At 40.1% G+C, this 26,157-nt stretch overlaps 2 protein-coding genes across 2 annotated transcripts in view; both read right to left on the bottom strand.

Annotated features, from left to right (window-relative positions):
- Positions 1-3,929: 3,929 nt before the first annotated feature.
- On the bottom strand, positions 3,930-8,569 carry tlr18 (toll-like receptor 18; the record flags this gene model as incomplete). Its single annotated transcript, XM_083762163.1, has 4 exons — positions 3,930-5,182; positions 5,397-6,579; positions 7,394-8,461; positions 8,562-8,569. 4 exons carry the CDS (start codon positions 8,567-8,569, stop codon positions 4,757-4,759), a joined length of 2,685 nt encoding a protein of 894 aa, XP_083618289.1. The 3' UTR covers positions 3,930-4,756.
- Positions 8,570-13,621: 5,052 nt separating this feature from the next.
- Positions 13,622-26,157, bottom strand: part of LOC310855863 (semaphorin-7A) — a gene marked incomplete at its 5' end in the record, with an annotated part of 30,444 nt that continues 17,908 nt past the window's right edge. The window contains 5 exons of the mRNA XM_083761028.1: positions 13,622-17,686; positions 20,202-20,257; positions 20,889-21,061; positions 21,786-21,901; positions 25,350-25,557. Coding sequence (XP_083617154.1) covers positions 17,337-17,686; positions 20,202-20,257; positions 20,889-21,061; positions 21,786-21,901; positions 25,350-25,557 — 903 coding nt within the window. The 3' untranslated portion in view covers positions 13,622-17,336. The remainder of the gene's footprint in view (positions 17,687-20,201; positions 20,258-20,888; positions 21,062-21,785; positions 21,902-25,349; positions 25,558-26,157) is intronic.

The raw sequence follows: 26,157 nt of genomic DNA, 5'->3' as shown, positions 1-26,157 counted from the left end.
GTGTGTGTGTGTCCCTGTGAGCACATCTAGCCTTCAGCAGGCGTGAACTTGAAGCTCAACTTTTCTTCTTCGTGGGTTTTTTAGACAGCTGGTGGATGGAAAATAAGCTCCACCTCCGCGCCCGACGGACGCTACGGACAGTCTCAAATGGACGCGACGGACAGACTCAAATGGAAGCCGCGCACAAGCGTGAAAATGAAGCGTGTCACCCGGCAGTGATAGGCACTAGCCAATGGAACAGATGCAGCCTGCAGCCCATCCACTGGGAGGAGTTATACTTGTAGTTGTCTTCTTTCACGCTGTCAAACGCCCCCTGGGAGGGAATTGTGAAGCCATGTCAAGGGATACAGGAAGACATATCTGGGCAGTGGGCAGCTCGAACTGCTCGAAGTAACATTATGTCCAAATTGTTAACAAAACATTGAAAAATCGTCTGAAGAAATAAAGTAAAGCATTGGTTCTCATGTTTGCTTCAGATCACCCCTGTAATCTTTTCATCGTGGCACCCCTGGCTGAATTACATTGTCATTTACTGTAACCCTGATCCATGACATTGAAAATAACTTTTTTTTATACTTTATAAAATAGCCCGTTCTCTTCATCATGTGCTGCCCTACTCATCATCATTATCCATCTTCGTGGTGGTCTAGTGGTTAAGGTGCGGCGCTCTCACCGCCGCGGCCCGGGTTCGATTCCCGGTCAGGGAACACTGTTTTATGATGAATTCCTGTTCTGTTCTTTAACTATATAGAAGTGTCTATTTGTACGTCTTTAATGTTTTGATGAATTGAACAATGTGGACCCTGTTGTAAACAAGTGTAATGCTTAATTGGTTCGTCCACTCACAGTTAACAGTCTTTGTATTGAGTTTGTGCTTGAAATGTATTGTAATTCTGCAAACTGTTAATAAATATTTAAATCAATCAATCAAAAATCTCCTTCTCCTTCTCACCACCGGGTGACACACGCTTGTCGGCAGCTTACATCTGACGCCGCGCGGAGGAGAGCGTCAGATGTAAGTTGTCCGTCGTGCAAGTCGTCAGCGAAAACAAAACTAGTTTTAAAACTCCTCGGCCGGGAGGCGTACCCGGGTCCCCCGTTCCAAAGGCACGTACGTTAACCAGTCTACTAAACAGCCATGACTCGATAGCGAAGTAGCAACAGAGCAACATATAGAGCCTACACTAGAATGCGCCTTTGTCTGTGTCAACCTCTTGTCACTCAAACGTCACTCTCACGCCCACTTCGCTAACGAAGAAATAGAGGACTACAGGCGTTTAAATAGGCTTCCGTGTGCGTCTCCTCTAGGAACCGCCCAAAGCCCCGGAAGGATTTAAAGTGAGACCTGACGCTACGGACAACTGAAGCTTTCACGCCTCCTAGTGTATTCACAGCCTGTGTGTGTGTGTGTGTGTGTGTGTGTGTGTGTGTGTGTGTGTGTGTGTGTGTGTGTGTGTGTGTGTGTGTGTGTGTGTGTGTGTGTGTGTGTGTGTGTGTGTGTAGCCTGTCTACAATCGGTAAAATAATCTATAGTCAATACACTTGCACATGGAACATTGTATTTATTTTGTTAATAATATGTTGTAGCTGTCCCAGTTATGGGTATGCTGTAATATTTTATTTAGCTTATTTTTCTGAAACTGCATGCATATGGTAATTTGGTATTTTATTTTATTGTTTTGGGCAACAAACTGTATATTTCGGTATTTGTATGGTAAATGCATGGTGAGATAGTGCCATCTACTGTGCTCTATATTTGTCGTCTGTCTGGTTCATGGGCAGCTAATCACCTCATTTCAATCACCTGTTGGGTTTGGGCATGTTTGAGCAGAACAAACAGAGCAGAGGTGAAGAGAGGAGCTCTTTCATGTCAGAGAGTCTCCACAAAAGATAAGAAAGAAAATAATATAAAAAAGAACAAGAACTTAACTGAACTCCTAAAAGTCTGTGCAAAAGGCACATACGGTATGTTCCCAGTTGTTTTGTTTTGTGTCTGTAAAAGTTATATTGCCAGTGTATCATGTATTTGTTTGTGACATTACATTGTGAGAATATGGACAATTCATGGTCATGTGGTCATGTGGTAATAATTCATTGTGGTTAAAAAATATTATGTGATTTCTTTGCAGTTTTTCACGTTGTCGCTTGGGATAAATAAAAAGCCCTCTATCAGTTGGGAGTGGGACGTTGTCTTATTTCTGCACCAGATGAAGATGGTTTATGAGCAGTTACAGTGAGGCTGCATGCATATCATGTGTTCTCCCTCCATCTCCAATTTCAAATTCAATGATGGCATGGACACTCCTTGAATGGATACTCTACGTGCACTGCCAATTCCAAAACAATGGGCGAAGAAAATCATTTACATTAAAATATATTTCTTGGACTGGCTGTTTATTATAATGTTGGATTATCTTGCATTGTACCAGTTACACTTTGTACCACTTTAAAAATGTAGAAACATTTGAATTACAAAATGAATAAAGTAGGCTACAGGAAATATACAGTGACAGTACATAACAATACAAAATATCCACTCCACCCACCCCACCTTTTTCAAATAGATAGGCCATTGTAAGGATGTCCAGTAGACAATCATCTCTACTGGACACAATTGTTTATTTGAGATACTTTAGTACCACAGTCATTACTTGCGCAAGCAGAGCGCGCAAGTAATATTTTCGCCCGGTCTCCTTCGTCGTGACAGCTGTTCCGCCATTCGAGGCTTACGCAGAAAAACATCAAATCTGTGCCTGTGTTGCTGGACCAATGATGACGAAATGACCATATTTCTTACGTCATCATTTAGAGCTAGTCATACGTATACTATATACATAATCAGTAAAAAATAAAATAGCAAATTGTGCCTGATCTGCTGGGACCAGAGTACGTGGTGTGTATGTGTATGACTAGCTCTAAATGATGACGTAAGAAATATGGTCATTTCGTCATCATTGGTCCAGCAACACAGGCACAGATTTGATGTTTTTCTGCGTAAGCCTCAAATGGCGGAACAGCTGTCACGGTTTTTGGCGCAAAGTAACCACAGTATACCGCTAATCAACTTACAACTACACACTTTATACAGTATAGAGTATAGAGTATATATGTATACATATATAGTATATGCCTATATACTATATATATACTATATATATTTCTTACGTCATCATTTAGAGCTAGTCATACGTATACTATATACATAATCAGTAAAAAATAAAATAGCAAATTGTGCCTGATCTGCTGGGACCAGGGTACGTGGTGTGTATGTGTATGACTAGCTCTAAATGATGACGTAAGAAATATGGTCATTTCGTCATCATTGGTCCAGCAACACAGGCACAGATTTGATGTTTTTCTGCGTAAGCCTCAAATGGCGGAACAGCTGTCACGGTTTTTGGCGCAAAGTAACCACAGTATACCACTAATCAACTTACAACTACTAGTCATACGTATACTATATACATAATCAGTAAAAAATAAAATAGCTAATTGTGCCTGATCTGCTGGGACCAGATTACGTGGTGTGTATGTGTATGACTAGAAAAACTAAAAAGGGATCCAGAATATATCTACAACGATAAAACAGTATTTCTTATATAGATAGAAACTTGAATCATACTTAATAATACTAGATGTTTATATGTATAAAGTAGGTAGCAAATAGTTACATCTAAACATTAATCATTTCAAACGTTCCTTCACAGAGATACTGAGATTTGACAGTTTACAGCGGTCGAAAGGACTTGCACGCTCTGCTTGCGCACTAGTTGGCCATTTATGGCCTACTAGTGTGCAACAAGCAAGTATGCACTCGACAGAGTGCAGTTCTAGTTTAATATCAATTTGAACATGTTTCTAGAGTAGGCGCCTTTAGAGGGCAGAATAAACAGAAATATATATAATATGGGGGGGAAAGAATGAACAAAAGTAGGCTACATGATCTATAGGCTAACTACAACTATACATTATTTACATATAGCAATTTTCATGTCATTGTTTAATAATTAATCATCCTAATATTTCCTCAGATTAGACGTTGCTTTAAACCTGGATTATACACAAAAAATTGCTGATCGTGTTGTAAGCTTGTATCTTCTATTTTCAGCATGCGGCACTGTGATGACTGATGGACTATAAATTAAGTTATTACTCTCCAAACATTAGTGATCAGTCCATGCATCTCATAATCTGACAATTCCCAACCATGCCTTTGACCTGCCCTGACACATTCACTATTTTGGATATGATGACTTGTGTGCCCTTTGATTTGACATGGCACATCTAGTCTTGTAGCATGTGTTGGCTGGCTTAGATGATCTCAAAGCTCTAAGGTCCAAGACTGTAATGGAATATGGTCCCTTCACAGCATGACACCTGTCACCACTGTGCTTGTTATCCAGAGTGCGACATGGGATATCTCATGTGAGCCGTTTCAGTGGCCTTTCAGTGCCTGTCAGCAGGGACCCCTCTCAGCCTGTGCTGTGTCTCTCAGAGGGCACGCGTTGCGGAGTGGAAGGCTAGGGCATCTCCGAGGCCCTCTGGAGTAACGTGACAGAATGCTGTGGGCCAGTAAAGTGGAGATATCGTGTTCTTCTTTATCAGATTCGTAATGAGACGCAGGCTTTTGCTCTCAAATTGTTGGTACCATGTTAACATGGAACTGACAGTTACTTAGACAGTGTTTGAGGAAGCATCATGCAATCATAGCAAAATGTGTCCTCATGTGACTGGGATTGCGTTCTGATTATACAACTCAGCAAATGTTGTGTATAACTTCTTTATGCATCTCTACCTCTACAGCTTCACTGGCTGTGGCAATTTCTGTCTTCCTGTCCTCCAGAGGGTGCTCTTTCCCTGACATGGCACCCACTGACGAGACACTGCTCCTAACACTGTGGATCCTTTCTGTTGCCAGGGTTGGTTTGCCCAGAACACTCTTCAGCTGTGCCCAAAAAAATTCCTGTTGTTTTTTTTGCTGTGGCCACTCCAGGTAAGTCTTATTATGCAGCATCTTTTTTAGCTTACAATACTTGTTGGGCAGAGAGTGGGCATCAATTGGCTCCTTTACCACTAGGATGATATCACTGAAAGTCTTGCCCACAGCTTTCTGCTGGGCAAAGCAGAGCTCATAGTTGCACCACTCACTGTTCACAAAGTCATGTGTGAGGACAAAGATGACCTGCAGATAGAGGAAGAAAGGTTGAGGAATAAATATGCAAACAGACTTTAGTATTTACTTGATTCTTTTACCTACTATTTTGTTGAACTGATTTACCAAACAAGAACTAAGAGTTCTGAGCCTCACTTTTTGCATTGTTGTTGGAAATCATAAATCACATATAAAAACATTTATTCTAAAGTATTAGCTTAAAGTGTCATCTATCTGCTCTTACCTTATGACTGTTTTCGATATTTTCAATTATATTATCAATGATCCACTTTCCCGGCATAAAGTCCCTCTCATGAATACATAGACGATATGGGGTTTTGTTGTTCTCCAGGCAAGGCAACAACTGGTCCCTCACCCAGTCTGCGTCAGAGTGGCTATATGATATGAAGGCATGGTAAGCATAGACCTGTGATTGGCCTGCTGCCTTTTCCTTGTAAGCCCTGTATTTGCCCCTGATGATCTGATAAGTGGCTTTGGTATACCATGGAACTCCAAAAATGTAGCAAATCAGCATTATTATCAGGACCACACCCACCGTGGTAGCAACACAGATTACAATAACAAGCCTGATGTCACAAGCCAAACGGCCTGGGAAGTAATTGGAAATGAAGGTGTCGCGCAAGGCTTCTGGGTGGTAACACTTATAATTCTCAGGCCAGTCTGTAAGATTGAACTCTTCTTTGGACAGTGTGTCTTTGATAAAGGCGTGAAGATCACAGGTACAGTGGTAAGGGTTGTTCCCTGCCCTCAGCTGAGAGAGTTGAGGCATAAGCTGGAAGGATTGTATACTAACAAGACCAAACGAATTATCATCCAGGGCCAGCACCTGCAAAGAGGGACTTTTCCAAAGAGAAGGAATAAATTTGATCTTGTTTCCTGTCAGCAAAAGTTCTTCAAGTTCAGTGGCTTTCTCAAAGTATCGCATGTTAAGCTCATTGAGATCACAATGGGAGAGATCTAGGTAACGTACCGTAGTGGGCAGACACAGGAGTCCTTCACTGTCAAATTTGTTGTTATTAGCAATTACCCGAGTGATGTTGTGCTTCCAGACACAGTCCCGGCTCTCTGCCGCAGAACCAAGCATATTGTGGCTTATGTCCATCACTTTCAGCCGTGGGAACATTTCAGACAATGTTGACAAGATCTTCAGACTGGACAAACTGTTGTAGCTTAGAATGAAGGTGTGAAGACTTTGCCTCTTGGTCTTGTAATCACATCCTGGGTTGAATAGTACTGTATCCACCAATCGATTATTAGCGGCATTCAGATGCTGCACACCTCCCATCTCATCCCAGGCATCACAAGGGATAGAATTGAAGTACACGTTTTGAATAGTCAGCTCTTGGACTTTGTTGAACCAGGTGAAGCGCCAATCAAATCGCAGAACATCAGGGTTGCTGATATACCTACGGGAACAGGAACAATCACAAACTGTAAAACATTATGTCTTTGTCACTTCAAATTACGCATATGCATATTCAGCTGCAGCTGAATATGAAAATAAAGAATCTAATGTATTCTATTGCTAATAGAAATAAAGAAAAAAAAAATTGTCACATGCATTTCATGCGCCAACCACACCTAGGGTATGGACACTGATGATGCGGAGGAGAGAACACGCCCCCAGCGGGAATCGAACCCAGGGCCTACTAGCTGTGATTCACCATGCCCCGCTATCATTTGATATATTTAAATATAGCACATACAGAGATGCATTGCATGAAAGCTTCAGGCAATTAAGGGTCTGTTCTGGAGTCTAGGCTAAACTGCTAAAGACTAAGGAGTTACAGGGTATTTACTATCATAGGTCTGGGTAACACAGTGCAGGGACAGGGCCAACACACAGTAACAAGTGTGTATCTGTGTATCTGGGTGGATCTAGTGAGGAGGAAATTTGACTACTTAAGTTAGTATCAGCTTTTAAATCTTTTGCAGATGCTCATTTTGAATCCTCATTTACTATATAGCTTTGTTATCTTGTTATCTAAGCTACTATATAGCTTTTGTTATCTGAATTACTTGCACTTTGCTCTTTTATGGCTATTGTCTTGTTTGCATTCTTCTTTTTGTGAACATTATTATTATTAACAAAATATCTCAAATGTTATCAAGATTGGACTATCAACTAAGAATTTTGTATGATTTTATTTAAATAAGCATAACATTTTGGTGTGCTAATCATGAATAGAACTTGAAAGCCCTAAAATAGATAGCTCTTACCAAAGATCTAGTTTGTCCAGTGCTAGGTCTGTTATACTGGAATCTGCTCCATTATCAACAAAGGTTGGCGAACGAGCGAAGTCAATATACTGCAGTCTTAGCCTCTTGATAGGCGTTACTTGTAAGTTCAATAAAGCCAACCTCAGGAGATTCTCATTGAATTTGCCCCTGTGAAAGATGAGCTGATATGCTGTAATATGTTGTAAACCCTGGAAAATGTCTTCATCTCCCTTGTAGTACGTGAACTCAAAGAGGTTCCGAAACTGAATGACACTGAAGGTCTTGTTTGCAAGGTCATGTAGCATCAAAGGGAGAACGTATGGCCTTTGATCTATGGCCATATCAAAACCCATCTGGCTTGTATGGATAACCTCTAAGCTCCCAGCTTCATAGTAGCTCAGATTGGATGAGCATTTAATAGCAAAACCATGTAACTTCATGTTCCTCAAGGGTTGGAAGTCACCTTTCTTTAAACCCATTACGAGAGGGCCGCCCATGGAGAGCACTTTGAGCTTGATAAATTTGGAGAAGCCATCAGCCAAAGTAGCATGTTTATAAAGGTTGTTTGACATGTAGAGCTCCCTCAGGTTCAACAGGGGCTTCAGAGCTGTGGCAGGAATTTCCTGCAGGGAATTGTTAAAGATGTTAAGATGCTCCAGTAGTGGATTGTACTTAAACGCATTGTCATCAATCCAGGAAATGTTATTGAACTGCAAATGAAGTACACGGAGGTGAGGGAGGTGAAGGAAGTCATTGGCACGGACAGCTTGAAGATTGTTATAGGAGAGATTGATCTCTTCTAGTGTGGAGGGAAACTGTCTCCATGGAACATTGTCAAGTTGTTTTCCAAGGCAGTCTGCAGAGCGGCCAAAATTGTAGATTTGACAGGGTCCCCCGTCAGTGTTTGGGCTGGGAGAGGATTCTACTGCTGCTGCTGCTGCTGCTGCTGCTGCTGCTGCTGCTGCTGCTGCTGCTGATGATGATGATGATGATGATGATGGTGGAGATGTGAGAGCTCGAAGCATTAAAGTGCTGAAGCCCATCAAATAGAATACCATCATAATGGACCTGAAAGGAAACAAGACAGAGTGAGACGAAGTTTCGCCATATCTTTGTCGTTCTCCCTCTGCTTGATTACAACATGGACAGGACAGTGCAGAAACCATACTGGAGCATGATTACTGAAATGTCCTTCCAGTGTGGTAACAACACATTGCCTAATATATTCTATAAAACAGTAGCAACAAAGAATGGACTGATAGTGGGTGGGTATTTTATTTGTTAAAGGACTACTTCACCACTTTTCAACCTATCTTCATATAATCCTCCTATATTAGTCCTCACTAATATTCATGATAAAATAGCACAATTTCTACTCAGTCTGTGTCTCATAGGAGGGCTGTGGGCAGTTCAGAAACCCAGATTTATTTTAAAGAATATTTAGGAATAGAAAGCCTGAAGTTTCTATTAGCTTGGATTCCTCATCATTTTTCAAACACAGTTCTTATATGAAGTGACCTAAAATCCCCCTATGGGGATTTCAATGCAAATAAAAAAATACATGAACCTGTGGACTGGCACCCTCTACTGAAAGTGACGTCAGACTTCGGTGCTCTATTAGTGAGGACCAATTACATGAAGATAGGTTGAAAAGTGGTGAAGTGGTCCTTTAATGCCAGCTGGTGGATGAGCTTTTATTTGGGTCACCAGGTCAAAACTACTGGTGATCACGTGAACAATCTGTCACTTTTAATAACCATCATCCATCAACCATCAACTCAGTCCAGACAAGAGTTGAGTAAATATTTACAACTTGGTGCAGATAATGTGCTGTGAAGATTTATACAGCCGTTTCCGTGTTTATCCTCTCATGGATCATTATGTTAAATGACTGTAAAACTGTAATAATGTGGGCAAGAACTACATGTGTTACCTATTAGCGTGATAATGATTCATCATCATCTAGAAAGTGTGCTTCCCGAGTGCAGGTCTGGTTGCCTACCCAGGGCTGTCTGTGTCAGTCATGGGTTGGAGCTGTCAGGACATGAGAAAGCTGTGGAGAGAAGAGTTTGTATGTATGACAGATGGATGGTGCTACTGTTCGTTTTTGTGATGCCCTAGAAGTGAAAGCAGTTTTTGGAGGTGCAATCTATAGAGGCCCCTTACCATGTAATTCCAATCCGGAAACGGTTGATCACTGTTGCGTGCACTGCACGATATATGGCTTTATTTGTAATAAATAGAAATCTGTGAAGGCAATTATAGGAACACGGTCTAGAGTATCAAAACCCAGTTTGATGGTCATCATATGACGCACAAGACCATTTGACCATTGTCAGTCTTTACAACGTCTGCAGTTATCTAATCACAAGATTACTATAATAAGTAGATGACGACAACTGATATGCCATGAATGGAATGGAATGCTTCCTCCTTCCTGGTTATATAAAATAAAACAGTGATACCACAGGCGTTCCTGCACGGAAGCTAACAATAGATAAGATAGAAAATAATCAATAATATTAATATTGCCTCATATTAAGCCCATTATTGTAGAATGATGTTGCAATATTGTTTTCTATAGTCATTCATATTTGAACATGAATACAATGATTTCCATATAGTTTAATTTAAATCCTACAGTACAGTGAGTGAGTAACTTCAGCAAATAGTCATGAATGAGCAGGCATTAATTAATTAGACACTTGAACAAGACACAATTCTATGGAGCCCCAGAAGTTGTTGTGGTGTCAAACCTGGCTGTGACCTTCCCATTACAGCTGATTAGCTAAATAGTAGCCAGGGTATGCAGATTGCAGAACCCTTTTGAGCTCATTGACAGACTTGTTTAGTCATTAACTACAGTATTTTGCATCTTGATCTAAATTGGAGAGAGTCACTGTTTACACATTAAACTATTTCCTTTCAGTCATTTTGTGTTTAAACATGAATCTCCCGTAGCCTAGCTTCAAGTCCCTCACGTACAAGACTATCACTAAACATGGGTGAAATTCCCCCGAACACCTGCCTGTAGAAAAAAACAGGGATGTGGGCAGGGAAACAAACCTATGATGTCACTGAGCATCATGAAGGTACTGAAAGACGCACACCCACCTCAGACATCAGCAACATTATGAAAATTTCAAAATTATAATTTTCCAGGTGAAAATCACCTGTGTTTAGTGTTGCTATATTATATACATACATAACATAAATGACACCTGAAGCTTTCACAGATTTAAAGTTAAAACATCATATAGGCTTTCCCGATATTACTGTGTTCCCCATCATACCATTCCCATTCAATGATTTGACTTAATCATGTAATGTCACCACATGCTAGATCAGATTTGATTCCTGCATCAGCCAAATGCACCTGTATAGTAGCAGCATCTTTGTCCCATACATAGCCCTGCTTGTCTTACTGTAAACCTCTGCCTAAAGTTGAACGAATAGTGCTACTTCTGACTGTTAATCAAAGATGACCAATTGTCTAATATTAACAGTCCTTGAGATACGTATACTCATACATACAGTAATGCTAAAAAGGCTGCATAGGGGGAAAAATAGGTAACTCCTCAGAACTTACCTAAACTTCTGTGATGACGAGAGAGATGTACCTTTTCACAACACATTTTCACATGATTTGGCCCGCCCATCCAATGCTGTGTGAAGTGACACAGCATTGGATGGGCGGGCCAAATCAGATGTGTGTGTGTGTGTGTGTGTGTGTGTGTGTGTGTGTGTGTGTGTGTGTGTGTGTGTGTGTGTGTGTGTGTGTGTGTGTGTGTGTGTGTGTGTGTGTGTGTGTGAGAGAGAGAGAGAGAGAGAGTGTGTGTGTGTGTGTGTGTGTGTGTGTGTGTGTGTGTGTGTGTGTGTGTGTGTGTGTGTGTGTGTGTGTGTGTGTGTGTGTGTGTGTGTGTGTGTGTGTGTGTGTGTGTGTGTGTGCGTGCGACCCGTGCGTGCGCGTTTCTGTTAGCAACTTCTCAGGAATGCAGGGGGAGTTTCTTGCAAGGAAATGCAGCCTGTAAGCAATAAAATATAAATAAAATAAATAATCTCAGATGTAGTGGAACCGTTTTCCCGGTACTTGGTACCAGCTTGACTCAACTCTACTAGCTTATGGTAGCCTGCACATAGCACTGCAGATAATGTAAGGAAAGAGCTAAAGAGATTGTTTGGAAACAAACAATCTCATTTCCCCTACAGTCCAACAAAAACAAAATGGATACATTTCACATTAAAAGTTTTCAAAGATTAATGACATGAACCCTAGCATATCCCTCTTCTGGGGATGTCATAATTGACAAACCTTTGGCAGAAATTGTTGTTGATTGATTGATTGCTTGATGGATGGATTGATTGAATACTTTATTAACAGTTTAAACAATGATAAAATAATAAAATAAATCCTAAACTTACCAGGTCTATATATCATGACCTATAGTCTCGTGTATCCAGTCAACTATTCCACAATATCCGAAAGCATTTGGAAATTGCGAGAGGCAACAGTCTGGCAACGCGAGACTAATCATGACCCAAATCTTTGAGCCTCACCACCAACACATGTTTTATCCAAACATCACGCAAATCGGTACATATTATCTCTATAGTCATGTGATCAAGTCGAATCTGTCACATTTATCATATTCCATTCTAATTCGCTTATTGGCTTCAAAGGTTTGTGGGGCTGGCCGTTTTGCACAAAATGCCACACATGAATGCTGGGAAATGTATATGCACATTTCCACTAAGCTATGGAAGAACCAGGCTCCATCTAAAAAATGTCAAACCTCCTCATGGTGGTACTACAACAGCCCACTTCACGTTTTTGGCCTATTGAACTGTAGGTACACCGTACAATCAACATCTTTGTTCCCCTGAATTCCTGATTACATTTTCTGCCATTTCTGCAAAATGTGCGTTTTCTTCAAAACTCACATTTTGCTACTAATCTTACAGTGGCCTACAGAGTTCGTCCAAAACTCGGTACACATTATCTCTGGGGTCATGTGATCAAGATGTATTAGTTTCACATGATCAGACCCCATTCCAAATGGCTCTGACCAAAGTTTGCAGGCCCTGCCCTAGGCAACCCAAACTGTGCTCCGAGTTTCATTTGGGGATGAAGATTAAAGAGGAAGTGTTCCAACATATCGGAAAATTGTGACATGGCAGTATATGAAACAATGGCACATGCACCACAATGTTACAGTACTTCTTTGTTTGTGGCTTGCTGTCTTGTGAAACAGCCCAGTGATACTGATAAGTATGACAGACATGTGCATTGTGCATCATCAAACCCAGAACAATGAACTGTGAGTGAACAGGTTGGGACTGTTGATCGACATTTTGTTTGGATCTAATCCCTGACCCTTTAGTTACAGATGTTACTACTTTTACTACCTTACTACCTTTAAAGGAATACTTAACCCCAAAATATTACTTATTTTCTATCAATTATTCACCCCATGAAGCCTTGAATGTTTTTCTTGTATTCCTGAGCCAATAATCCAATATTAACCTGGATCACCTGGCCTCTCAGTGATTACACTGTGAGAGTTGTTTTGGAGTTTACATTATTCTTTATAGTTTTGTGTTGGTCTATATATTGTATTATTGGCTCAGGAATGCGACAAAAACATCTCAATGTATTCAAGCTTTGTGGGGTGAGTAATTAATAGAAAACAAGTCATGTTTTGGATGAAGAGTGTTGACCAATAGATGGTGCTAGACCTTCATTAGCCTCATATCATGCCCATGCAGGCCATGTATTAACCATTTTGTGATATATGTTTTAACTTTTAAACAGTAGAGTTGATTGTGTGTAGGCCCACATGCAGCCTTGTTCTTTGCATTATCTAGTTTTAGCTGTACTTTGTTTATTATACACTCGTATTGTTTAAAACATTGGTCATTGTCATCAAATAGCTGCTACTGTTTCCATTTTGTACTGTCAATATTGTAAATCAGGCCTGGGCGGCTGGCGTAGTGGTCCGGGCACCTATAGGCCTGACCCCGAACACAATCTTTGCTGCGTGTCACTCCCCATCTCTCCCAATTACCTGTCAAGACTACTGTGTACTATCTAATAAAGGCAGAAAAAGCTCAAAGAAATATATTGAAAAAAATATATTGTAAATCAGTTTGAGCTACAGTAAACAGAAGGTCACTGACAGCTTAAAGTAGGCTACACACATCTATCTCAGATAAATGAAATGCTCAAGGTGTATACATCATTTGAATACTTTATTAATTTCACTGCACACTGTTCGGTCGAGAGAAAACACATGGCATTATGGATTTGTTACATGAATATCTATTGCACTATAGATATCTGTTATTTAAAAATACATGATGTGTGATTATGAGGTGATAGACTGATATGGCACCAATACAAATCTATTTTGAATAGAGTTTGGTGTGTTAATTTTAAAATAAGATATATCAAGACACAGAATTTTGGCACACACACACACACACACAATGACAATGTACAGTATTTGACATTCAAAACCCCCAGAGCAAACAAAACACTTAACTCGACATAGATTCATTTACAGCAGATGGCGTGATTTACCAAAACGGTTTCCTGAAGGCATTATATCAAGATCTTGCTTTGAGGGAGATTAGCCTTTATCATCAGACTGGCTGTTGATAATAGATGGCAGTGGATGATATGTTTGATGAGTTTGATGCGTCATACATATGAATGTCTAGGTGTGTCAAAGCAAGGACTTGAAAATAGTGTCAGCAATTATTAACCACCTGGTGCCCCTATTCTGTCATTACAGACAAGAAGATGTTTAAAAAAAAATCGAATTGTCTTTTCAAAATCAGCAGATCTACAAGCTCACAACGTACCACATTGTGAGCTTATAGATCGGTCGTTTTTACAAATTTTGAAATAGGGTTTAAGTGGTTAAAAATCTAACTTCTATGAGCCACACACAGGTGCAGCATTGAAAACAGAGCAGGAAAGGACTTTTTTGTCTATTGGCCACAGTGTCTGGTAAACATTCATAATCACCAACCACTCTAGTAATTCTACCTGTCATGTTGGCATTTAGAATAGAATGGTAATAGGTACAATAAGGTAAAGTCGATACATTACCAGTGACAGTCCAAATCTTTGGCTGTCACCCTGGTCAAGGATGTTAATTAGGTGAGGTGTCATTTCAGAGTGGTATCAGCCTGAGCATTGGGGCTACTCCCGTAGAAAAACCAATACAATCAACACTGCATGGCACCAATTCATTGGTCTTCACATATGACACCAGGTCATCAATCTTGTGTAGCAGAGAAACAAAGCTTGTTTCACAAAACAGTGGGCATTAGGCAATGCAGGTGTATTTGCCTAATTAGCCATGGCTAGCACAACCGCTTTAAAGTGGCAAATCTAACACACTCTTTTAGAGCACAGTTGCACAGATACAGTAGTTGTACTGTAGGAACTGGCATAAAAAGTAAGTATAATATTGCCGTATGTGTGTGTCTACAGCATGTGGGGTGTGAGGAAAATCCATGTAAAGAATGGTGTGGATTTGCTGAATAACCATCCTAAAAAGCAACAAGAGTGTTAGGTGGATGAGGAGCTTAACATAGCTTAATTATGGCATCAGTGCAATGCAGTAAGCTTAGATCTGAAGACAGCAACACACAACCAACCACAAATAGAAAGAAAAAGCAGACAGGTTGCCTTTAATAACTAAGAAATTTAGTAGGTTTTAGTTTAAGTAAGTATATTCTGTCATAATATAAGGTATGCTCATTATCTACCGACTTATCTGATAAGACATATTGGACAATTCCTATATAGGGTATCGTTAGGGATATATGTGTTCCTGATCTGTCTGAAGGCTTGATAATGTTAACATGACAAGCTGGCTTTGTTGTTTAAATATCATATCTGCTGCAGTGGTTAGCCTTGCGTGGCCAGATTTAAATTATATTATACGATGGTAATTTTCCAAACTCTTAAGAGCCGGCTAATCCACTGAATAATTCATTACAGAGGACGCTTACTAAGTTTCCTCTGAAATGAATTAGCTTACTGTACTTCCTCAATCAGTTTATTAGTATTCATAAGGTTTGACTTGTGTATGCTTCAGCAATCGCAAATCTGAGAACAATGTAAAAAAAAAAGAAAATCTGCCTTGAGAGATTAATGCTTCAGTGATACAACAACTGTTATTGACCATGCTTACAAAATTACATTTTGTTCTTATGTCATATATACCCGGAACACGACGATATATGGCATAAGAGAAAAATGATTAGTCTCTCTCTCTGTGGTTGCTGTTTGTTGTGGTTGCTATTTTACTTCTTATTGAAATCTATCAAGCCTTTTGTTTCGCAGCATAAAAGTATGAAAAATTATACTTCTTATAGCCTGTTACATAGCTCTGATTTCCCTGTGGAAAGAGGCAAATGTTTTGCAGCCTGTGGTTATGCATCCTGTTATAACTATGGTATAAAAAACTCATAACCATCAAGATAAACTGGCACATACAGTACATAGGCAGCAAAGGTAGGATTCAGCATTGACAGAGCATAAAATACATAACATACTGTACTTCACTGTTATAATTACAGTACCACAAGCCTTTTTTCCTCCTGGCACACTACAAAATGCAGCTCTATTGTCTATATGCAACTTATTTTAGCCTCATCTGCCCTTGAAATTATGACTTAATAGTAATGATTACTGAAAATGCAGTAGTGAAATGTTTGTCTGATACCATCTGATAAAAATATCACTGCAAAAAAGATGACATTGAGTCGTTTAATATCTAATTCTGTCTTAATATCGAATTAATTATCGAGTTATGAAGAAATCATCAAATGGAGTTCATTACAATAGATCCACTTGACTACAACTGCGTTCTTGAAATGTTCTTGAAAGAAAATGTTTCTTGAAAGAAAACTGAAAAAACGAATCTGTCATGTACATGACAGATTTGATTTGATTTATTTTGTTTTGCTCGATAAGAAGAATGGATTTTAAAAGTTGGATTTTAAGAGTGAATACAACATTAAATGACTTGTTAAGACTCACATTTGTTGCAGTGCAAAAATTACCTTGTCTGAGGAGGAGGTGCTGAGACACAGTGATGTTTGAGAATGAGCTCATGCCCATCCGACTTCCTTTCAAAAAGCTGACACTTCCTTCTTGCTGATTTGGAATAGACTTGGCTGCACCATTATTAGTGTCAAGTCTTAAACCACATCTGCAATATTCTGCTTCAACTGCAAAATTGTGCTTAGGGGTACATGTCCCAGAAGTGTTAAGGCTTTTTAAATCTCAATACCAGACATTGTTTCTGAATACTAGTGAGCTATAATGATGTCCAACAAGTCTGACAAGATGCATGTCTATAGATGTAAGAGCAGTATTAAAGGTTTACATATTCACAAATAAGCACAATCAAGTCAACTTCAAAATAAGTAGAGAAACAGTAAAAATAATTGGCCTGGTATTGGGTTTTTCTTTGCCCAACTCATTGGATATGTATCTTTTTGAGTCAGAGGCAAGGTTCGCAAAGCACTTATTGTGATATGAATCTAGATAAAAACTCTCATGACTTCATTTCATAACAAGCAAGCTTAAAAAACAACTTCTTAAGTTTGAATATTATGTATTTTTCAAGTTCTAATTAATCTTTATACAGCTGCAAAGTATGTTGTTTTAATATTGAAAGTAATTATTTAATCATCTATTTACTACTACTGTAGTTTTGGAACTAGAAGTTTAATTTGTTCTAAATTGATATGATAAATTCAAGGACCAAAAGGAAAGCAAATAGTGGTTACCATGCAATCCAAACCCTGTACCTCAATGCTGTGCGAACCTAACCTGGTAACAGTGACCCCCTGCCTTTCCTGTTAGTGGGAGCCAATAAGGATGAGGGGTTAGCTTTAGCAGCATTAGCTTTGGCTGCAATTACAGGAGCCAAAGGGTGGCTGCAGCGAGCAAGAGAGAAGACCCCAAGGTCGCAGCGAGGGAGGTGGCTAGGGCCCCCCCATTGTATACCAGCCTAAAGGAGATGACCTCAACCTTAAATCCATCTTCGGTAGCCATGCAACGGAACACACCCTCCTTAAGGGGTGTGTCCACAGCTGGCCCCAGGACACAGGAGTCCCCAGAAAACAGGCAGGGGTAGTTCTTGATGCAGTTGTCCTTCTCCCAACGGTACATTGCATGGAATGAGCGTACAGGGCAAGGGAGGAAGACAGATGAGTTTGACTGCACCACCACCTCCCTGGGCGATGTCCTGCGCTGCAGCTTCAATGCTGCAAGAGATAATCAAGCATTATTTCGAGAAATCTGATTATTAAAATATGAAACCTTAACCAAACGATTACGTACAGTCACTAACAGAAAGTACTGTAAATGCATCTCTTTATTAGCTAATTAGCTAAGTTGGATAACAAGGCGTGGCATACTGTAGCTGCCAACCATAGGCAGAGAATATTCTTTATTTGTAATCTTTGGCAAGTGAACATGGTATCTTATCTGATAGATGAATAAGGAGGACACAAGAACACAACACAACGTTTGTGTGTTGCCTACTTGCCTTCCCCAGTCAGACTCAGAGTTGTGTTCTATTCCACATGTAGGCCTAGTGTATGCAATGTATTCTCTATAACTGGAGAGAATGATTAGGCCAAAATGTGCACACAAGATATCTCTCCATCTAATGCTATGAAAATAACCTTGGTAACCTATAGTAACCTAGCACCAGCCTTCAGCTCATTTCCAGATGGGTTTATATTTAGGAGCAGTCCAGACTCTAAGGGTCGGGATGCTAGCAGGATATTTCTCAGCCCTATTTTGGGGTAGGATGCGTGAGGCGACGTACTACTGACATATAGTGCACAGGCTCTCTTCCATTGTTATTTTCAGCACATGTTAATTGCCAGAGGTGCACTGCACACACTGCCTGTGCCTGATTTTAAAATATGCTTGTTTGTTTCACTTCGAGACATTCCTCAAGCTGGAAATCATATTGACAAAGGTTAAATGCTTGTATCCAACACAATTCTTGTGCACCACAACACATGGAGACTATTGAAGGCATGATATCATAGGTGTTTATCCTTTCTAAAAGGCTTACTGATTGGTCAACTGGGTCGATTATCATTACACACTGCCTGGTTCGGTTTCATATTCCATCCAATGAGTGTACCAACCCTGTTTTATAGACATTTGTCATGGACAGATCACATGGACAGGCGTGCACAGATACAGATAAATGACTGCTGCATTGACCTCCTACTGTAGACATCTGTGGATGTCTGCTCAGGGCAACAGTTAAAACTGCTTTATTTCGCCTCATCTATCATTGTCAATGTCACTGAGTGAAGACAAAGAAAGAATGCTTTTAATATCTTGAAAAAAGAAGAGTGATCCGAGCACTCAAGAAATGACGGAGGAGAGGGCATGAAATCAAGTTACTTTATTCATTCATTACAAAACAGTTTAAAACATGTTTCGACCTACTGGTCTTCATCAGGACTAATAAGTCATATTAGCCCTAGACCAGTAGGTCAAAACATGTTGGCGTTTGTAATGTAAAAAGTACCTTGATTTCACACCCTCTCCACCGTCATTTGCCGAGTGGCAGTTGATCCTAGAAGCACATGTTTTTAACAAAACCTTTATCTCCATTGAGCACCTGGTTGATCTCTCTTTTGATTTGCCTTTGATATATGTTCTATCATTTTCTAGCCTCATGTTTCACTTGCTCCTCACACATACACAGAGGTTCAGGATCTTTCAAAATGCAATCACTAGGTGGACAATCTGGACATCTGCTCTTGTGACATACATGATTGAATCCACCTGCAACACGTACACTAACTATTCCCCCAGATAATATATTCAGCCTCACCCAACCCATCTCACCATTTCATCAAAGGTACTTCTCAGTCCAGAAAATACCAAACGTCTGTTGCCATGCCCCACCCGCGCAACAGTGTCTCACTCCCCAAAAGGCATATTGTGACTTAGATGACAACATGTGTCTTTTCGGGACACATGAGCGAGTTGCCGTACCGAACATTGCAAAGTCTTCTTGAGCCAACTCAGCGCCGTCCGAGTTATGAACCCATCGTAATTCATATATTCCCTAAAAGTCATATTGCAAGTTGCAACCCTCACGTCACATGTTGACAAAATATGCCTTTTGGGAGTGAGACAGCTTTGACACAAAGCTGCACTTTATGCCGGTTCGCCTGTTCCCCAAAATAGGGCCCTAAAGAAACCCATCAAACACAGAACACTAATACACATCTTGCTAGGTGATAAATTTGACCTGAACAGATAAAGTCATCAGGACTTCTGGCTTGATTTGGATGCTACAGAGGTAAAGTAATTTCATCATGCCTAATGCATGATACCTGGCTGACCTATGAAAGATATATGGAAATTATACCAGCTTTCTCTCTACAGTGTATCTTCTCATCTTGAACTTTTCTTGCGAAGGATTCAGCTAATTTATCAGTACAGACAGGCATGACCGTTGAAAGGCTGACACAACTGGAAAGATGTGTAATGGAAAAGAAAGATCTCTCATGAAGATACCTACCCAGTTAGATCGGAGAAACTGCCACGAGTAGTCGCTTATGGAACTTGGCTTTTGTCTTGGAAGCAGGGGAAACTTTGATATAAAAATAACTCCCTACTGCGGCACAGCTCAATTATATGATAATCATCTCTGGACTGTGGTTCCTCAGAAAAGTTCCCTTTTTTGTTTAATTAAAATAGCATAGGGCATGGAGAGAAAGAACATAATACTGTACTCACCAGGAGCTTCACCACAAACAGAGGCATTTGACTGGTCCAGATGCTGAATGAATGTCCTAGAAGATAATAGAGAGAAGAACATTTGTAGTAAAGGCTTTCATGTCAAAATCATACTTATTTATTATGCTCAATTTAAAAAATACAGCACTAAATCATTCTGCTGTATAATCCGAAGAGAAAGGCACAAAAGAGGCACAGCATAAAGTATGCAGTCTTAAAGTTAACATAGTCCTACAGTGTATTGGTACAGTTGGCCTGTATCAAGTTTCATTCCAAACCCATGATAAAACCATTCCAATCCCTCTCCAACCCCGTGACACATTTTCAGAAGTGCATAGCATGCCAAAATGAAAATGATACCCAATGTATACTCCATTGTACAATGGTATCCTGTTCCAAAAATAGAACTAGAACTGCACAACACATCACATCATGGCTATTTTTGATTCGGGACACTGTCATCATCGTATGACTACGCATAAAGCAGGTTTGAGGCTGCTTTGAAGATACAATATTTTTAGCTGACCGCAGCGATTCACTTCTTGGAAGTGCGCTTAAAGAAAGGACCCCCAACCCTTCCAAAAACAAAACGCAATCTTGGCTGCATACTAAACAGGCAGGCTGTTATCAGTCCCTGCAAACATGTAACAGCCACACAGACACGTGACATCATGTATCCCATCATACCCAGTGGTCATGTTGTATCCCGAGGGGATGGCTAGGCACTTCCTCCTGGCCTTGTCCCAGCCGCAATATGCATCACGAGAAAGTATGCACTCCCTGCAAGTGTCTCCATAGCGACCGCAGTCAGCCAATGGCAGTCGCTGGACCTCCATCGCCGTGCCAACATAAAGGTGTCCCTAAGAAGGGATGATGTATTACCAGATGTACATGCTGCTGAAATGTTTACTAAGATATATGAAAGATTGATTGATTGATTGAAATCTTTATTAACAGTTTGTAGAATTTACAGTACATTTTAAGCACAAACTCAATACAAAGACTGTCAACTGTGAGTGGACGACCCAATTAAGCATTACACTTGTTTACAACAGGGTCCACATTGTTCAATTCATCAAAACATTTAAAGACATACAAACATTTAGAGACATACAAATAGACATTTCTCTGTAGGTAAAGAACAGAACAGGAATTCATCATATGGGAAGCAAAAAAGGGAAAAGATACTATATACAGTGGGTGAAAATGGGGTGGGGGGGTGGGGGGGATTCAGATTTTACAGAGGCCAGTTTCGAATTGCAGCCATCCGTAGGTGCCCTTTGAGAGCGGTTTTGAAGGAGTCAAGGGATTCACATGTCTTAATGACTGTTGGTAGGGCGTTCCACATTTTGTATACAGATAGGTTATTAATATATTTATATTAATATATTTAAGTGATGATAGTGTAACTGTAAAGAAAGACATATGCACACTAATTTACTAATTTACTAATTTACTAATTTACTGAACTAAAATAAAAACGAACAAAACAAATTGAAATTGTACAATTAATTCAAATAAGAATGCAAAAATGATTAATTTAAGTCATGAAATGTGAGCACTACCATATAATGTTTTACATACTTTTTTGGAGTCGATGGCCATGTTTAAAACGGGACCCTCGTTGTGAAACAGAGAATACTGGGCAATGATGAAGGCCTCGTCGCTGGTGTGAAGAACTTTCAGAACTTTACCTTGTTCTGTTGAAAAAGAGGAGATGAGTCACGAGTGATATATATGTTTTCAGTTTGTAAACAACCATTATATACTGTACATCTTCAGTATGTACCAGTGCTTGTTGGTGATTATTTTGTTTCAGAGTAAAGCCTGATTTACATCTATTTCCAACAGTGCCACATTGATGCGTCACCCTTTGTTATATAAACAGCTTTTCTCCCCACACATCTCAAGATTTGCCATTGACATTGAAAGGGGAATTCAGGTCAAATGTCCGCTAAATCTTGTCCCCACACGTCTCAAGTTTTGCCATTGACAATGAACGGAGAAATTAGGTCAGAATTCCGCTAAATATGACGTAAATTAAACATTAAAACATTAAACGCCATTGACATTGAACCTACCTACCTACTTTATGCATATAAACACCTAGTATTATTAAGTATGGTTCAAGTTTCTATCTATATAAGAAATACAGTTTTATCGATGTAGATATATTCTAGATCCCTTTTTAGTTTTTCAAAGAAAAATAAATCATTGATATGTGATGAAAAAAAAGGTATATAAACTGATTTAAAATATATTATTTATATATATATATATAATATATATTATATGTAATATATTATTACTGTGGTTACTTTGCGCCAAAAACCGTGACAGCCAACCCGCCATTTGATGCGTATGCAAATAAAACAGCAGATCTGTGCCTGGTTTGCTGGGACCAGATTACATAAATGACCATATTTCTTACATCATCATTGAGAGCTAGTCATACATATACACACCACGTACTCTGGTCCCAGCAGATCAGGCACAATTTGCTATTTTATTTGACTGATTATGTATATAGTATAGTATACGTATGACTAGCTCTAAATGATGACGTAAGACATACGTATACATAATTACATATACATAATACTATATAGAGTATGTAGTTGTAAGTTGATTAGCGGTATACTGTGGTTACTTTGCGCCAAAAACCGCGACAGCCACCCGCCATTTTATACGTATGCCAATAAAACAGCAAATCTGTGCCTGGTTTGCTGGGACCAGATCACATAAATGACCATATGTCTTACGTCATCATTTAGAGCTAGTCATACATATACACACCACGTACTCTGGTCCCAGCAGATCAGGCACAATTTGCTATTTTATTTTACTGATTATGTATATAGTATACGTATGACTAGCTCTAAATGATGACGTAAGACATACGTATACATATACATATACTATATAGAGTATGTAGTTGTAAGTTGATTAGCGGTATACTGTGGTTACTTTGCGCCAAAAACCGCGACAGCCACCCGCCATTTTATACGTATGCCAATAAAACAGCAAATCTGTGCCTGGTTTGCTAGGACCAGATCACATAAATGACCATATATATGTCTTACGTCATCATTGAGAGCTAGTCATACATATACACACCACGTACTCTGGTCCCAGCAGATCAGGCACAATTTGCTATTTTATTTGACTGATTATGTATATAGTATACGTATGACTAGCTCTAAATGATGACGTAAGACATACGTTTACATATTCATATACTATATAGAGTAATGTAGTTGTAAGTTGATTAGCGGTATACTGTGGTTAATTAGCGCCAAAAAACGCGACAGCCACCCGCCATTTTATGCGTATGCCAATAAAACAGCAAATCTGTGCCTGGTTTGCTGGGACCAGATCACTAGCTCTAAATGAGGACGTAAGACATATGGTCATTTATGTGATCTGGTCCCAGCAAACCAGGCACAGATTTGCTGTTTTATTGGCATACGCATAAAATGGCGGGTGGCTGTTGCGATGAACGAAGACTGGGCGAAATTATTACTTGCGCACTCTGCTTGCGCAAGTAACTAGAACTGCACTCTGTCAAGTGCCTACTTGCGCGTTGCACACAAGTAGGCCATAAATGCCCTACTAGTGCGAAGAGCACGCAAGTACTGTCAACCGATATGAACTTTCAAATCTCAGCCACTCTGTAAAACATTGAAATGAAATACTACAGTCAGGTTATAACTGGCTGTCAATGGTGACGTAATTACGATATGTTTCAATATTGGTTGAGTAACAGGTAACGTATGTATGTATACATGTATGTAAGTTGAAAGTACTATACTGTGGCCGGCTGTGCGCATGCTTGGTAGGTATATATACTGATGTTGATGGTGACGTAATTAGGATATGTTTCAGTGTCGGGTGATGTCTGTAATCTGAAACCTATCTTTATTATGGGGGCGCCAGTAAACCTAGACCACTGGGTACTTGGTGCGTCTTGGAAAGTCTGGTGATGCAAGGTTGGTGTGTCTTCTCTTGAATCTAGGGGGATGTGTTCTAGCGTGCACACACTGCACTGTCCCGTTCCGTCCCTGCACGTGCACGTCAAACGATTACTGCCACCACGGCGTGGTACTGCGTTCTACGAGCATGACCACTGTTCAAGTCAATGGCAAAGTAAATGTGTGTGTATGCCCGTCGACCCCCTCAATAATATACTGTTCACGGGGAAGCTGATGAAATGTGGAACAGGGCTAAAATTGGGTTGTGAACATCTGTCTACAGCTATTTACAATTTAGACGGGCAACAGAAGTGAAAAGTATTTAAGATGTGAGACACACCAAATCTCACCCCCCAAGTATGTATGTACATAGGTGTAAACACCTACAAACAGCATGTCTATAACACATCCTGTCCCATCACATATAGTATCACAGCCTGACACCGACTGAACAGTTACATACAGTTTAACTGCTCTAGTTTCTTTTTTAGACCAGCACAGAGGCCCATGGCTGTTCATAGTGTGACACACTTTGCAGAGGCCACAGTGAGAGGCCATCCTTTCCTGCCAAGTTGTCCTTCATGCACTCTTGTTTGAAACAACGCAGACGTATGGTTATGAATGACAATGTGTACCATGATATCCACCAGAAATTATATTGTGAAAGCAGCACATTGTTTTGACAAACAGAAAGGCTGACCTTTCATGCCTACACGTACACGGTATGAGTGTATATTTCAACAGGGTTTCCATAGTTACTTCCTAGTAGGTCAACGTTTTGGCCAAGGCTAACACTGTCTATTGGGTTGCCTTAGCAATCCTTCTTTAACCACAAAGGAACACTTATGAAAGCTTTTTTCCAAAAAGCAGCATTTGAATACATTTTGCCACGCTGTGTCACCATTTGCTGGCTGAACATCTTGCTACTGATTGCTCACAATATTGGTAATACAATTTGAAGGAAGTCTGCGATATCAAGATTATCCATCCATACCCATGAATTTGTTTAATCTTTTCATGGATTTTCGATTCTATAACAGGAAGCTTGTTTCCCCTATGACTGATCTATTTATTATTATAGCTTGTCTTATAAGCTTGGACATAGATGTTTTGTAGTAAAATGTGATGTGTTTTCATGAATTATAAATAAAAAAGCACTTAAATCTCAAAGACAAACCTGTTCCCAGATACAGGACACTGTAGTGTTCATCATTTACTGCCAAGACGATGTCTGCCACAGTGTGTGTGATCTGGTCATCTGTGGGCAGATCCAGGGGAGCCACGCCAAGTGGACGGATCACGTCCTCAATCTCTGGGTGGTACCGGATGACCCCCAGGTTCTTGATGTTGTTCTGCTCTGGTATCGATGCGTTCTTGCGGACACACTACAAGGGAAGCAAAGCCTAATTTATACTTTGTCGTGTATCTTCTATCTATAAATCCACCAAGTCTCTGTCTGTCTGTGTGTAATCCAAGAACCGTTCGCCCCACCGACTTCCACACCACAAGGGTGTGCAGTGGGGGTCCATATATGGAGCTGGCCTGTTCTGACATCATTCAGACGTCTGCATAGACTCCATATTTGGGCATGCCTGACAAAGAACTCCATATATGGGCATAAAAGGGACACAGACATAAAAACCTAGACCACTGGGTACTTGATGCGTCTTGGAAAGTCTGGTGATGCGAGGTTGGTGCGTCTTCTCTTGAATCTAGGGGGACGTGTTCTAGCGTGCTCGTCCCTGCGAGTGCACGTCAAAAGATTACTGCCACCACGGCGTGGTACTGCGTTCTATGAGCATGACACCACTATTCAAGTCAATGGCAAAGTAAACTTTATAAGCTTATTGTCCAGAACCGCCCCAAAAAGGCCTCTGCCCGGGTTCTGAACAGGGCCCCTGCCGTGGGTCCATACTGTATATGGAGCTGGCCTGCATGCATTTCCGGTTGTCCAGAACCAGCACAAAAAGCCTCTGCCCAGGAAC

The sequence above is a fragment of the Protomyctophum parallelum genome (genome assembly GCF_964188405.1).
Source record: "Protomyctophum parallelum genome assembly, chromosome: 3".
Lineage (NCBI taxonomy): Eukaryota > Metazoa > Chordata > Actinopteri > Myctophiformes > Myctophidae > Protomyctophum > Protomyctophum parallelum.
This window is presented reverse-complemented; position numbering and strand designations above follow the sequence as displayed.